The following is a 15,848-nucleotide window of genomic DNA, read 5'->3' on the forward strand; positions in this document are numbered from 1 at the left end:
TAAAATTCCAGAAATTTATTGCTGTATGTATGCTTAATCCATTAATTTGTCTTACAGTAGTCATGAAGTGCCAAATTGTGTGCTACATTTAACATTTCCTGTATTCCCTTCCAAATGCCATTTTACAGTGGGCGTATGAAACAACGCAGCAGCAGTCACAAAACATGGCTTCAGCATCTCTCGAGAGCTTAAAAATAAAGATTCGTGTACAAGCTGAATAACGAGATATCAGTTAACAGGTCACTCAGCAACTTTAATAGAAATACCTTTAGGTGGAAGTTTTGCAGTGTTAAAATTTACAACTCAGACTAAACGTTCTCATCCCCACTGTAGTAACAAGATACTTGCAAAGAACAAGAACTATGGTACGTAAATGTCACACGCAAGAACCGCTTCATTTCTATCAGAAGCAAAAATTGCTAATTATAAGCAAGGACAGGCCTAGCAGGCTAAGGCTGTCAGCCTATATTAAAAACATATACCTCCGAGTTTGGCAGTGGAATTCTGTTTACCACCTTGACTTTTTTTTTTTGGTTACATACAAGTACTCTTCCTTCCCTCCCACCACACACACTTTATAAACCCTCTTTTACTTTTATTATACCTCCATATTATTTACAGGACTCCTAAAGATTAAGTACAAACTAGTATGAAATTAATGATAGCTTGCTCTTCAAATAGGTATCATCCCATGGCTAAATAAATACCAAGCCAATCCAACAGAGTGATCTGGAGTTATGATTCAGAAGCTTGTGTATCTGTGACTCCAGATGTTTTCTCATTAACTATGGAGGATTCACTTGATCTGTCAACAATAGCCTTAGAATTTGGGGTAGTGCTATCCAAGGTGAGCATAGAGGTCTGTTCTACATTTACAGTAGTGCCAGGGTCGACGGAAAAGCTTCCGGCTTGAGTCATGGAGGGAAGCAAATCTGTAGGCACTGTAGATGCCTCTGTGACCAAAGGAAGCAGAGGAACACATTTGGGTGGCATTGATAGAGGTGTTATTCCCATTAGATTCAGAGGTGGCAAGGAGGGAAGGGATGGCAAACCTAAGGAGGAAAAACAAAAAGAAAAAAAGGCAGTGAGCTGCTGCAAACCACAGACTGACTGGAGGGATTCTCTGTTTGCTTAGAATTTTTGCCTTCTCTAATCCTCTATTTACCCTTGGGGAGGAGGAAGCTTTCTGAGCTTAGTGTGAGCATGATACATATGCAGCACTGACTCAGCAGGCTAGTTTCAAGCCTGATACTTTTCAGATTTCAGAATTGCAGGATCAGAATAAACTCAAGCTTGCTTCTGCCTCCCCAGAGGACTAGGTATTTAATGCATTAATACCAACGATCACATTTTTCTGGCATTCACTGAAACTGCCAGAAACAAGAAGTTAACAAGAACCTTATTCCATATAAGCTTCCAATTTTTTGCTTGCTCCATGTGCACCTTCAGCAGTTTTATCCAAAACCATAAATCTAGTATTAGTTCATGCTTTTGGTATTCAATCAGCATGCTTCGATCTCATCTGGCACACAAGAAAACACTTCATATTTTCTTCTACCCATAAAACTATATACTATCATTCTTGGCACAATCTCTTTTGAGATCATAAATCAGGTGAAATAAGATGAAACAACTAAATACAGATGAAGGTTTAGAATTATCTAAAGACACATTCCTTGTCTACCTAATCTGGGCACTACTGTCAACTCCCATCTCAGGCAAACATTAAATTTATCCACTTCAGGACTCCACCAGATGGCTCTAAACGAGAGTGTCAAGGATCCTCAAGGAGAGATCTGCTACTACACTGCTTCGGATTGCAGAACCACATACCAGGCTGTATGATTTCTGGAACAATGTGCGGTGCAGGTAAATTAAGTTTGGAGAGATCAGTCAGGTTGGGAAGCCCTGCTGGTAATGGCATCAGACCTAAGACAAGAATGGAAAAGTTACCACTGAAAAATTAAAATTGTTTTTTTCTGTTTCTGAGATCTTATATGTAAAAATGATAATCAGTATGCAAAACAATATAAAATACTTTAAATGATCAGTAAGAATGCAAATTCACCCGAATTTCAGCTTTTAAGTTGCACAGTGAAAACAGATACCTACTGCAGGAAGTGTGGACTAGCAAATACACAATCCCAACCTTTCCGATTTTTCTGAGGAAAGTACAATCTTATTTCAAGGAATTAGTAGGTTTGCATTCCAAGTTCAGCCTTTAACAAAGATAGTTATTTCACTGCAGCACTGTACCAGAAGCCCTCCATTCCTAATTTCAATGGCAGAAGATAATAATAGGATGAAATACATACTATGTCTGATCTCTAATATTGATTACCCTATTATGAGGCTTTTCAAGTTAGTTCATAACTAGAGTTAAACACAAAAACATACAGAAAAGGCAAGACAAAGTAACTTTCAAAGTCAGGAAATACTGAAAATAGAAGAGAAACATGTGATGAACCCAACACATGCGCTTCCATAATTGTGTTTGCCATGGAACATCTTTCTGCTCCTGAATTCCTGTCTTAGAAGAACTGCATTTCTGGGACAAGAGCTCTATTCCTACTTTGTGTTTATTTCAGAATAAGCCTTATCTGAGCTAAACGTTGATACTATGGTAATAAGACAGAGGGGCCACTGTACACAGAATTTTATTAAAAACCAGTCATCTTTACCTACCTGTGAATTCATTAGCCAAAGGCTGACATCTGACTCAAAGAGGTTTCAGCTCAGCTACAAGCAACTTTGGTTTGAACTTTTTTTAAAATCTGAAAAGTTGAACTTCACACAAATCCACTCAAATTTTAACCCTCCTGTATTTTTAATACTTACAATTTCACTAGTACAGCCATGCACACTGCAAGAAATATTTTAATAACCTTCAAAAAAGCAATGATACTATTCAGAGAACAAGGTGAAAGGAAAATTCGTATTTGCAGATTTTGGGGAAGGGGTGGATAGGGGACATTAATCTTGTATGACTTAGAGAAAATAGCAAACTACTAAGAAGTTCAGTTTCTGTTAAAGTTCTCTGCCCCTGTTTGCCTACACTTAGCTCTACTATGCATATTTTCTATGTTAGAGAGCATACCTCCAAGCATTACTTAAAACTTTTGGAAACATCTTTATCTACTTGTCTCATAGCATACAAAATATAAAATACAACTCCTTCAGTGTTTTGGAATGCATGACTGAGTCCTGTGCTGGTGCACCAATTACATGTCGAAATCCTATACAATCCTCATCTTACCTATTGTGAACAATACTGGAGCACTAGCACTTAGTGTTCATTATCAGGAAATAACACACACCACTTTGTAGACAGACTCTTACTTTTGTTATACCAGTTTAAATTCCTAAATAATTCAGAAACAGTAAGTGCAACATACAGTTCTGTGTTGTTAGACCTCTATTTATATTAGGAAGAATGATCAAGCAGAGTATCAAAATGGAGTTTCCTAAAATGGAGGCTTTATGGGTAAATGGAATGCAGAAATAGGCAAGACACGTCTTCTCAATCTTTCTTCTGTCACAATGTCCAAGTACAAAGGACAAACCAGAAAATGTGAAGCTATTTGCAAAAGTATTTTGCAACACACAATTTATAAACTATGGAAAGTAACAGCATCAACTCAAGAAATGTTGCAAATAGCAAAGTTATTACATTCCTGAAAAATCCTGAATGCTGCATCTATTGTGCAAGAGGCCCTAAAAGGTAAGTGATTATAAACTCTGTTGCCAACTCAGTCCTCTGTACTACAGACATCCTATACACATTCTCTTAAAAAAAAAATAAAATCTTAACATTGTAGAGGTTATATAGAGATCTTTATCATTAAATGTGTAAGTTGTATGAAGTTATACCCTCCCATCCCCCAAAAAACGGTGGAAAAGACGGCTCTCTTCCCTTGCTCCCTTAAGATCTTTGTTTCAGAAAGGTTTTAAGAAATTTTACCTACTCACCTGGTAAGGTAGTTGCTGGGTTAACTGGTGGCACAGAGGTAAGGGACTGACTGACTTGTGGTGGTAATAATGGAACTGTTGGAACGCCTGGTGGAGTATATAGGAAAACGAAATTAATTTTAAGCATACAACACTTCAGTTCCCTTCCTCAAGGAATAAAAATAAATAATTGCTTACAGAAGAATTACTATTTGCCTTCCCCATAAAACATTGATGAAAAAAATAGTACTTTAAATAACACGCATCATAGTTCTGATAGAAGTTGTTTGCAATTATTTTGTGAGCAAGCAGAGCACAATTACAGCACTCTAGCCTTTGTTGTTGAGAAAAAATTGGGGAGGAGAAAATTTTATTCTCTTCTGCCTTCTATTAAATTGACAGAAACAGATCACAGATAGATCTGTGCGTGCAATACAGCCAGAAACCCCAGGCATTTCAGAGGTCGGTTACTTCCACACTAACCTGTACTGAGAACGTTACTGACAGTAGTTGAGGGCGAACTAATAGAAAGTCCTGAAAGACTCTGTTCAAGGCCTGCTGACCCAGGGGGTAATGTGGCTGAGGGATTAACTGATGACAGCTGAACCTTATTGAAAGGAAAAAAAGAAAGTTACATCATTCAGGTGTGTTTCCACAAGAACCAATAGAAGCAGAAAAGCCATAAAACATCATAAGCCATTTTTACCAAGCCAAAGAAGTGACTACAGCTTACCTCTGTGAAGCCATCTTTGAGGGGACTGAGAGATGCACTAGGCAACTGTCCTGGGAGAGAAATTTTCTTTCCCTCTTCAAATGGGCGTGTAGGTATCCTATGCAAATATCCATAACCAATGCCACATCCTAGGCTTTTAAAATATGAACATTTAAAAGTCAGCAAAGTGACTTTACAACTACAGACTCCATAGTAACAATGCATGAATGACTCAAGACACCAACAAGTTTCAAGGTAAGTTCTGTACAACTTACTGTGTTCTGTTACTTACAGTGGAAATACACCCCCCTCATTAGTAACTAAATCTGAATTTCAAGTAAATATATTATTTATTATAGCCAAAACGCCTTGGATATAACAACACTCCTTTCCTGTATTTGTAAAAAACTAAAAGCAAGCAGCTTTTAGGCTCATGCTATAGTCGTCCCATCCTCCTGTAACATATTGCCTCCTTACCTGCCTTCCCCACCCCAGGCAGAGTTCGGAGTAATCACCACTTCCCGACAATTATCCGTGTCCGTGTTGTACACATAAAGTTTTAATGGCTTGGCTTCATGTGTTTCAATAAGGGAAAAGAGATCTTCAGACTGGAAAAGGATAAAGATTAATTAGGGTTTTCTTGTCCTTATTTTATCATTTGACATTAGAATGATCATCTTTTCAGTCCTAACTTTCTGTAACAACCCAGTAACTACTGCATGTTGCAGTTGTTGCAGCGCTGCTGTTTTATCACAAGGCCAACTTTAAAATATGCTTTGCTAGCGCAACTCAGAAGTCATGTGGCACAACCCAGACTTCAAATGTGCTACCTGAAGTATTAATATTGGAGTACCAAAAAAAGTTTCTATCTGACTTCATGAAGATATTTAAGAGTAGTTTTTATTTCCAGAATTGCATTTAAGCACAAAGAATAGGCACTATGCTGGAGCTCCTTCATCTTTGCATTAACTTACTTCCATTAGCACTGGACAGAGACAGAACTGGGGATGTTTCAAACTGCCCTGGTACAATTTTTTTTTTTTTTTTTTTAGTTTTATAAAAATCAAAATCTTATTTTTATATACTTACCTCATTCATGACGGTATCTGCTCCAATGATATAGTCACTATGAGGTCTAAGTCCAGCTAATGCAGCAGGAGAATTTGGTTCCACTTCCTAATTTTAAGATGGAAAGTTACAAAACACTACGTAACTCTCAGGGAGTAGCACAAGTTAGATGTGCACTTCGCACAAGTTTTTTGTCACGTAGACAAACTGGTCAAGTTTTCAACACAATTAGAAGAATAGTCACTGAGCCTAGCGAAACAGTGGCTAGACAGAGTCTCTTTGGATACCATTACAAGGAGCTCTGAGTATTGTACAAAACCACTGATTTAAATACAAGATTTGATAATATACTCACAGAATTCAAAAGTCTCTTCAAACCCAAGATCAACGAAGAGAAAACAGACCCATTTGATCTCATGGCTTGTGTGCCCCCTTGCAAGTTACTTTTCAGTAAAAAAGTTTAACAGTAAACAATAGTAAGAAAAACACCTGGAAGTTCATACATACCAAAACATGCCATACATTTTCATTGGCCCCATCAAAGCTGCAGAAACGAATGCTCACGCCCAGCAGGCCCTGCCCACCCCACATGTTGCTGGGGGTCACGGACGTTTCTCTGAGTTCCAGCGTTTTGCTACTGTACACTAGCATTTTTACAGGTTTTTCAACATTTGCTTTCAACAGGTCCTTGAGAGTGTCATTGTCCTTATTCTGCGAACAAAGGAGAGCTTGGTTTAGCGTTTAACATAGCAAGCATCCAGTTCTGTAGCACCACTTTTGTATTTCAGAAGTCCTATAACTACTGTGCATTATCAGAATATGTATCTCCAGCTATTTTTATAACAAGCCTCCAGTCTCTTTACAATTCCAAAATACAACTCCACAGAAAACCTGGGATTTCACAGTAACAGGTCATGCTTTCCAAACGTGAAAGCACTTGAATTAACCTGTGATACAACATGCCTCACCACTTTGCAGAGGCTTTCTTGAATCCAGCCACCCTGGTGGAAGAGCCTACCCACAGCTGTTCTTCTGCACTGCTATGGTTTGTTGTCCCACCACAGCTCTGCTTGAAAACTTTCTCCCATGTTTCCTACCCAGCTGACAGCTTTGACAACAGCTCTGTGAACCAACCCGTTTTGACCACAATGAGTTTGCAAGTTCTCACACAAGCAGTTTTACAGACAGAACTAGGGGGGCACTAGCACAAGCAGCTAGGGCTGGACCAGTAGGTACAACTATCTTCTGCTGGTGCAGATGTCTGCAGAGAGTATGTCCGTGTCTGCATCCTCATTCTCCAGCTACATTTTTGATATTGTAACTATAGGGTGAAGGAAATTAATTTCTGACGCACAACAGATTTCTCAACACATTGTTTATATTCAGAGTTATAAAACAGCAACTCACTTACCAATCTTGAACCATTAATGGACACAATAAAATCAAAGAATGGCTCCAATCCAGCTCTATGCCCCGGTGAGTTTTCTTGTACCTAACAAAGTTAAACAAGAATTTAGCAAAAGTGTACCAATGTCGATTAATAGATTAGAATTATATTTCTACTTGTGCAAACTGTAGTTCTAGAATCTACTGATGTTTGTATGTATGATTTTTAAGAGTTCAAATATAATCTTTTGGACTAAAAACATCCCTTCCTTAAAAAAAATAGAGAGAGAAACACTAAATCAGTAATTTATAAATTATTGAGGAAAGACACAACAGTAGCCGCTCCCTGGGACAAGCACTTGCTTCACAGCTGCAGCAGATAAATTGTAGATATTTATTTCAATAAAGGAGATTATGGTCAAAGGACAAGCTTAATGAATTCTGAAAAAGTTGGTTAAAAAGCAGTATCTTTCCACAGAAGTACCAACATTGGACCTTGCTTTTTATCTTACACATACTAGAGGAAAAGGAGAGTCACATCTCTGTAAGCACTGCTTGTTATCTCATGATTAAACATCACCTGTTGACATTCCTGCAACATAGAGGGCATCTGTCCAACCAGTGATTCATTAGCATACCAACAAGCTGCAAGAAAAGGGACACGTGCACTTTCACAGCCATGGCAGCTCAAATAATTCAACCACTCCTCTAGGACAAGGCCTGAGTATTGGATACAGATTGCTCCCAGAAGCTTAAAGTATGCTTTTAATTCCAAATGAAGTAACGGAGAGACATTTTGCCAGTGTTGTTTTTTCACTATTACATGCATTGCTGACAGACAAAAGTAACTCCAACATGGCTGTCAGATTTTTCCTACAGCTTTTGTAGCAAAGAATATCTTTATTTGTAAGCTGACTCATTTTACCCACTGGCTTTTTATTTTACATGCTACATTCATCTTCCAAAACGATCTAAAAAGTGTTACCCTTTACCGCGTGGTTTCTTACATTATGGGTTAATCCATCTGACAAAACTGGTACAAATCTGCTAGTTTGGTCAATATCAGTCTAACTCTGCAGGAATTGAGTTCTCCTAATATGACTCATCCAGAACAAAATATTCTAATATGGAAAAAAAAAAAAGCTTGAATACCACTAGAACTGTCCTCTTAAGAGTCTATTTACCTCTGCCCAACACGTTCGCAAAATCAGAGCTTGGAAAAAACTCAGACTACTTGTGGGTAGCTTTCTCTAACAGATGCCAGAAGCTCAGAACATTAGTGTCACATAACCTAAACAATCATTAAAGAAAAAATAATCTGGAATCAGTAGCTCCAGAGTCACATCACACACACTGACTGCTGTCCAAGACTGGTAAAGCACCAAAAAAGTATGAAACCAAATAAAAATCACTGAGGCAGCAAAAACATCCCCAAACTCCGTATCTATCATTTCTAGCTAGAAGTTGAAGTGTGTCTACAGAAGCAACTCTTCAAGATGCCTGCATGCTCCTTGGAAATAATTTCCTACAACCGGGGTAACGATACTCTCCCTAGGCACAAGCATTAACCGTACGGAACCACAGCTCTCAATCACCAAAGCAGACCTGCTGACTAGATCCAAACTACTGCCTCTGTGCTACTTACTCAATCTGTCGGTTCCAGATGCCTCTCGTCAAGAATACCCAGGGATCAGATAGCAAGCTGTGCACCAGGGAATAGGGTAAAAGTACAAGCTAAGCTCCATGTAGCAGACCCTCTGACACCAGCTGCATAGAAACTCCCGGGCACATTGTGGATGCTGCTTTGACATTAGTGGACTGTCCCTAGGGCTCATTTTTAACTTTAGGTATGAAAACTTTCATTAATGTAGAGCAACCTGAGAACAGCATCCACAAACAGAAATTTTAGCTTATGAGAAATGCCACAGAGAGGCTAACATACACTATATTATTTATTCTTCTCAAATGCAGAAAGCATTTACTTACTAAGTTGGGTACTTGAGGCCTTCCTGCCAAAGAAAGGTTAAACGAACAGTTTCATGAAAGCAGAATTAAAGAACCCTGGTTTCCTATGGACATGCTCCATGTAGTTTCCCTTGTAATTACGTCATTCAAAACGTCCTCTCCTCTGATGTGGTTTTTCTAGTAGCAAATGTAGGATGAGCTTGTGTTGTTTGTTGCTCTTCCCTCAGTTTAGGGAGGTGACGTGAAAATATTTTAATAGCCTCTCCCTCTCTCTCTCTCTCGTTCCACCACCTATTGCATGTGACATAAGAACTTACATTTTGTGATTTTAATGAGCCTAACCTAAAGTCTTTATACTAAAATGAAATCAGCAGATGGTTTCAGAAGTTATTGGGAAAACAAAAATTTTAAAGACAAAACATGTCTTTCTAAACCTCATCATTAAAAAAATCAGTAAATCCAGCAAACCGATACATTTATTCAGCTAAGACATCAGATTGTTAGGACTGGATATATGTCATGGCCTTGAAATGATAAAGAGCAGACTTCATTCAGCCAGTAGGACAGCTGCAAAAGCAGTCCTGACATGATCCACTCACTATACAGAGATTTTCCTCCAAATGAGCTCCTTAAAAGAAAAAACACCACACAAAACACCCACCAAAAAACTCCCACCAAGCACACCACCCCTACACCCTGACACAATATCCCTCCCCAAGGACCTCCGATAGATTACACTGTGAAACAGTGACCAGTATTCAGTAAGGAAATCTTTTAAGATGAGAAGGACAGCTACAATAAATGAGAATTACAGATGTTCAGCATCCATCAGTGTCAAGCTCGCTGACACCTGGGATGCAAAGATTGGGCATTCTAAGGAAGTTATTTATAGTCTGCCCCAAACTGAAGGGACTGTGCGAGTTCCCAAGTTCCGAACAATTAGCTTGCAGAAAGTATCTTCAGATGTTGAACACCTTCCCCCAAATCCATCACAATCCTGAACATCTCTTCATGGCTTGTTTCTACGTGGGCACATAAAACTACCAGGAAGCCGTATCTAAAAGAAATCAAGCTCTTACAGTTGCATCAAGCATACACACACCTCAGAAGCATGTAGCTGCATTCCTTCTGTCATCACAGTTCCTCATGCTGCCACCCACAGGTTCAGACACAAGAAGCTCCCTATTCCCCTAGCTTGTTTGGGCCCAATCCCACTGATGGAAAAGCATTTTTATGCCTGGCAGTCCAGGAAATGCAAACCAGAAGTGCCGAGTTCATTCCACATGAAAAGTCTCCTCCTTAAAGGAGCGACACACTCAGCCCTGCACAACAATCACACTGACCCATACAGTTCTTATGTCACACCACCTTATTTTCAGCCAGCTGCCCGCACAATTCATCACCATTAGGCACAACATCACCATTCATCACCAAATGCACAACACGGCTCTCTGCTCAAAGCTCTGTGGCCACAGTTCTCTTCCAGGAACTACAGCAACAAAGGATAAACAGGGATCTTAGGAAATACAAGGGCAGAAAAACCTTCTTATTAATGATGGAAATCCAGATTCCACATACACGTACATAAACTCTAGGCCTCCTGAGCCATCTGGCTTTGTGCAGCTTTGCTGTATGCCCCAAGTCGGTATTGAGTAACCTGCCTTTGTAATTGAATAAGAACTGAGAAATAATCAAGTAATACCATTTACAACAGATGCCACTGCAGGCAAACCACCATCCACGGCAGCTTGGGAAGCCTAATTCTCTCGAAGCCAGCTGTTATTTCAGACATGTAAGACACGGACACCTGTGGGTAAATGCCACGACTTTCTAACAGTAGAGAAAAACAGTGGAACGGACTACCTGGCGAAGCTGTGGAACTGCCACCACCAAAGATTTTTAAGAGCAAGCAAAGAAAACCTCGATCAAGAACGCTGAATGTCAGAAGGCAGAAACGGGCTGTTTGACTCTTTCAGCCCCATACAGCACTCCAGGACTTCAGTGTCTCACTGAGATGACAGCACTCAGGCAGCAGGGCTGCTGAGCACATAGGTTACACACTAGTTATTTCACTTTTAATTCACTGTCAAGAATTAAACAGGGAAAAAGTTTCAAGGTCAAGACACTAATTTTAATCTGCATTACTAAAAAGACTTCTTTTTTTGTAAATACATAAAGTTTCTCTTTGCTGAACACTTTTCCCAACACTATCGGTCTATGCCTACACAGTACAGATTGTACATTACACATTATAATAAGGCTGCTCAGCAACACAGTGGTCACAAATTTAAGCCCCGAGCAAGCAGTGCTACAGTAAATGGAATTAGGCATGGAAACTCTCATTTTTCAGAGCCAGGTGAAGGCTCTCACCACTTCTGAAAGTCAGATAACTTATACTAGTGTCCACTTAAACTTTCAGAAGCTTACATTCAAACACTAAATACACAACTGTCACGGAGCAGAAGCTCTGAAGCTTTTTTTTTTTTACCCACGTAAGAAATGCTTCCTAATATTTACTTTATTACCAACAAAATGCTGAAAGAATTTTTTTTGTTGTTCTTCCATCCACTCTGTAATTTCATTATGTATCATGTGTAAGCAATTCCTCTTAGGTCTGACAATATATTTTATTTCTGTCAGCTATTTTACCACATTACACGGTATAACTGTGTTGAATTTCCTTATGAAACACCCAGTTTTAAGCTTTTTGTAAGAAAACAGATTCCCTATACATAGTATCAAATTTTATTTTAGCACAGGGAATTTAACTCGAGCTTTTAAAATGTGAGCCTCCCTTAAAAAATAAGTCATGTCTTGATGGCAACATGTTTGTATCTACTACAACAAACCGAAGCACTCAAGTAAAAGTTAGAAATCTAAACTTTGGGCATTGAACATCACATAACACAGAAGCATACAAATCTCTTGCAGATAAAAATTCTGACATCATCTGTTACCTGAAAAAATTGTCAAGTCATTACAACAGCCTGGGCAATCTATAGCAGTATCACACTGCTGAACAAGAAAGTTATTCAAAATCTTCCTTCATTCTGTTTTGAAGAGCAGAAACAAACGCATACTGAGCAACAGTCAGACAGTTGCTCTAATTGGCCACATAACTTATGTTAAAGGAAACTTATGTAGGAGAAAAACAAGCAATGGAGAAAATTCCTAGAGGCAACCAGCACTGCATGCTACCAGCCTGGGAGGTCCTAGTTAAAAAAAAGACTTTTGAGCACATTACGTGAATCAGTAAATGGAACTCTAACTGCAAAAGCACATATGATGAATAAAAATGTATTCCAAAGAACTGTTTCAAACAAATGACTACTTATTAGGTCTACCTATGAAGAGACTAGGGCAACAAAACCGTTTGTAACTTTCTCTTAAGAAGAAAAAAAAAAATGAAACAGGGGCTACATTTCAAGAAGAAACCCCAACAGAGCAATCTGCAGCAACTTTTCCTGTCAAGTACGTGTGTGATGAAATCTCTTTCCTTCGACAGCGCTTCAGTCCTGGAGTGCTCCAATTTCCTGTTAAAAGTGCACTGATAGTAATGAAAGTGACATTGCACCAAATATTAGCAGGAGCTGCCAAAAAGATTAATCTGCAAAAATTACATCAGAAAATAACGATGGTACTGTTCACTTGCTGTATATATATTTCTGCTCCTGTTTGAAGCGAGCAGAGCAAGTGACTTGCTACCAGTTTTGTAGGGAGGCAGCATATACAGTCTAAAAGTCTCCCTGTAAGGAACCTGTGACTTGCAACAGTCTCAGATTGCTCACCCCTCTGGCAACTTTTGCTTGGCTCCTATGGCCATATTCTAAACAACATGAAGTGACTTCTTTCATGGCCTTTTAACACATTTTTCATTTATCTGCCCTACCCAAACAAATTCTTCCAATAATTGAAAAGATTTTCTGATATTTCTCTAGTTTTCCAACAACAAATGAAATCTTAAAGAATGACCACTATATACTATTTACAGAAGCTTGGCATTATGAAAGAAATCTGAATTTATCTGAATTAGCTCTGTAAAACTGAAGGACTACTGCCATTTTCCTTTCACCATTCTCATTTATCTGATTAAAACACTGAGCTCAGAAAGAATGTCTACTTGAGAATAAATTAGAAGAAAATAGCACTATCGCTTGACCCCAAGTTCTACCAAAGTTCAGTCCATGCAGGCAGAGCATTTGTGTCGAGCACCTCTGAGAGTGTGAACTGAACACATCTGTCTAACAAACTTACTACAAAATACTGAATCCAAAATTAAACTTGGAAAAACTATGGAGGAAAATTCTAGTCACTTGTATCTAGGCTCCCAACTACATACAAGCACAGGCCTAACTCCTGCTAGAGCGGGATCATGATGCTATTTGAGATGCCCATCCACAGTAAAAAAATAATTGCCCATTGTTGTGGCATCTGAAGAGATCCACAAGAAGATAAGGCAGTCACAAGTAGAGACATCAGCCTATTTAAGACAACAGGCAGGTCCTTTCCTGCATTTCATATAAATACAACTGTCCTCTCTCAATCAACTTATTTAATGTGCACCTACCAACTACATTTGCAGAGACTGGCAATCAAACACTGCCACTTCAAGCCATAGCAAAAACATTACAACCAAAAGGTGCCTAAATGAAAACAAAAGGTGCCAGATTCAAGCAAGATTACCAAAAAACCCCAAGTAGATTATACTTCATAAGAGATGCATCTCAATTTACTAACGTGCTTTAATCAAACAGTATGAACTGACGAAGCTGACATAACTGATATTCTAACTGCAGAGTACTTACTGATTTTACAACTCTCAAAAGTAAAAAGCACATGATATTTATGCTACAGTATGCTTAAGAAAAAAAAAAAGTCTGCCCCTTTTACCAAACTGAAAAAGTGGGTTTTGTAGGGGAAAAGACAAAATGGATTGTCATGTATTACTAGCACTAGATTGTCATGTATTAGTAACATTAAAAAGGACAAAGAGCACCATGACTTTAGCCTACATATACATTTTAACAGATGAATGTTTGGACTGGATCAGAACCTGCTTGCTCCTCTAAAGCATTACAGCAGCATTTTTAACACTTGAAAGATGATCGCTGTTCTTTTTCCACCATCGTATTCTACATATATTTGTAACTCACTACTAGCGAGCTAGACCAAGTAAGGAAGTACGAATTCACGAGTTCAGGTCTTGTGCTCTTTCACATGGCTAAAACGCAGGGCTAAGCTCTAGACAGAGCGCCGATCCGAGAAGGTCCGATGCCAACAAAAAACTATCCCAGCACGGTGCCTACAGTAAGGGTAGTGATGCTCTGGCTACAGCAGTAAAAGCACTAGGGTGCGGGCAAAGCTATTAGTAACTCCAGCAAAGTTACTGTATCACCCAGGGCACCAGATCCAAGGACACAACTCGGGTACCTTTCCACTCATTCAACATGAAACACATGCTAAAGAAAGGACTTCCAAAAGGCTGTTAGCCAAACATTTAATGCAGCCTGCCTACCTACCAAAATATTTTGTTGCGCACAAACCCAAAACGTTGTGGGCACGGTGTGAACAAAAACTATTAACTACGAAAAATAGCAACGTTGCCTGCACTAGGAAGGCAGCTCTGGCAGGCCCGATGCCTGTCATTGAAATACCTCGATCTAACACCCCTGGAACTACTGTTGAGGGGTGAAGCAGATCATGACGCAAGGGGAACGCGTTATCCAAGCCAGGCACCTGAAGGGCTGCACTCTGAAGGCGGGCAAGCTAGCGTGCGAACAGCGTTGGCTAGAGGAGACGCAGCCGTTGCTCCCGAAGGCTGCCCAAAAAGCAGCATCACCTCCCGCGCACCGTCCCTCTCGGCCTGTTCACAAGCTGAAGAGCAGACGGCGCAGTCCGGGCCACCCGGATCTCTCCGGCCGGGGAGAGGCGGCTCGGAGCCCCCCCCGGGCTCCCGCCGCGGGCCGGGACGAGGCGCAGGCCCTGGGCAGCTGCGCGCGGCTGAGGCGAAGCCCTGGGCAGCGGCAGCCCGGCACCGAGCCCTTCCGGCGGGGCCCCCGGAGGACGGGCAGCTCGCCTCCCTGCTCCTTCGGGAAAGGCAGCCGGCAGCGCGGACCCGCCGCGGCTTTCACCGCTGACAGGAGCCGCGGGGGGGGGGGCCGGCCACGGGCACCGGGAATCCCGGCTGCCGCCGCCGCCGCCCAGGCGCTTCCCCCGCCGCCGGCCCCGGGGAGCCCCTCGTGCCACTCGAGCGCGGACCCGCGGAGGGAGAGGCCGCGGGGCCCAAGGGCCGCCGCCGGCCTAACGGCCACCCTGACGGCGCGCCCGCCTCCCCGCCGCCCTTACTCGCAGGACGTGGTAGCCCTCGGTGCCCCCGCCGGGGATCTCGACGCTCTGCGAGGCGCCCATGGCTGGGGGCGGGCGGCGGCACTGCTCCCCGCACAAAGCCCCACGCACCGGGGACGTGGCACTCGCTCCCGCCCGGCTCGGGAGGGGCGGGCGAAGGCCGCGCGCGGGGCATGCCGGGAGCCCGTGCCACAGCGCCCCCTGCCGGACACCTCCTCCGCCGGCGGGAGGCGGAGGCCGTACGGTAGCCGCCCTAGGCCAGACCTCGCCGGCTCGGCCCCCGGGCGGGCGGAGGCGGTACGGCGGCCGCGATGGACCACAGGCCTCGCTTTCGGCTTTAGCGTGGTGGCGCCCCCTGGCGGCCGAGGGCGGCACCGCCAGGCGAGGGGCGGGGGCGCGTGCCTGCTCGCCCGGGCCGGGAAAC

The 15,848-nt window shown here is 41.6% G+C and overlaps 1 protein-coding gene across 1 annotated transcript; it reads right to left on the reverse strand.

Annotated features, from left to right (window-relative positions):
- Window positions 1-15,619, reverse strand: GORASP2 (golgi reassembly stacking protein 2). Its single transcript, XM_075756697.1, has 10 exons — window positions 15,425-15,619; window positions 7,140-7,220; window positions 6,236-6,439; window positions 5,750-5,836; window positions 5,138-5,268; window positions 4,682-4,814; window positions 4,432-4,555; window positions 3,970-4,056; window positions 1,834-1,929; window positions 1-1,052 (listed from the first exon to the last, which is right to left on the reverse strand). The coding sequence occupies exons 1-10, from the start codon at window positions 15,485-15,487 to the stop codon at window positions 736-738; spliced, it is 1,323 nt and encodes a 440-aa protein (XP_075612812.1). The 5' UTR covers window positions 15,488-15,619; the 3' UTR covers window positions 1-735.
- Window positions 15,620-15,848: the final 229 nt, after the last annotated feature.

Source organism: Balearica regulorum, chromosome 6, assembly GCF_011004875.1.
Source record: "Balearica regulorum gibbericeps isolate bBalReg1 chromosome 6, bBalReg1.pri, whole genome shotgun sequence".
Lineage (NCBI taxonomy): Eukaryota > Metazoa > Chordata > Aves > Gruiformes > Gruidae > Balearica > Balearica regulorum.

Excerpts from the sequence above, each read along its gene's own strand:
- GORASP2 (XM_075756697.1), bottom strand. The coding sequence starts at position 15,487 with ATGGGCGCCTCGCAGAGCGTCGAGATCCCCGGCGGGGGCACCGAGGGC. Across the intron at positions 5,837-6,235 it reads AAAATGTATGGCATGTTTTG|GAAGTGGAACCAAATTCTCC; the intron begins GTATGTATGAAC and ends TCTTAAAATTAG. Across the intron at positions 1,930-3,969 it reads CCCAGCAACTACCTTACCAG|GTCTGATGCCATTACCAGCA; the intron begins GTGAGTAGGTAA and ends TTCTTGTCTTAG.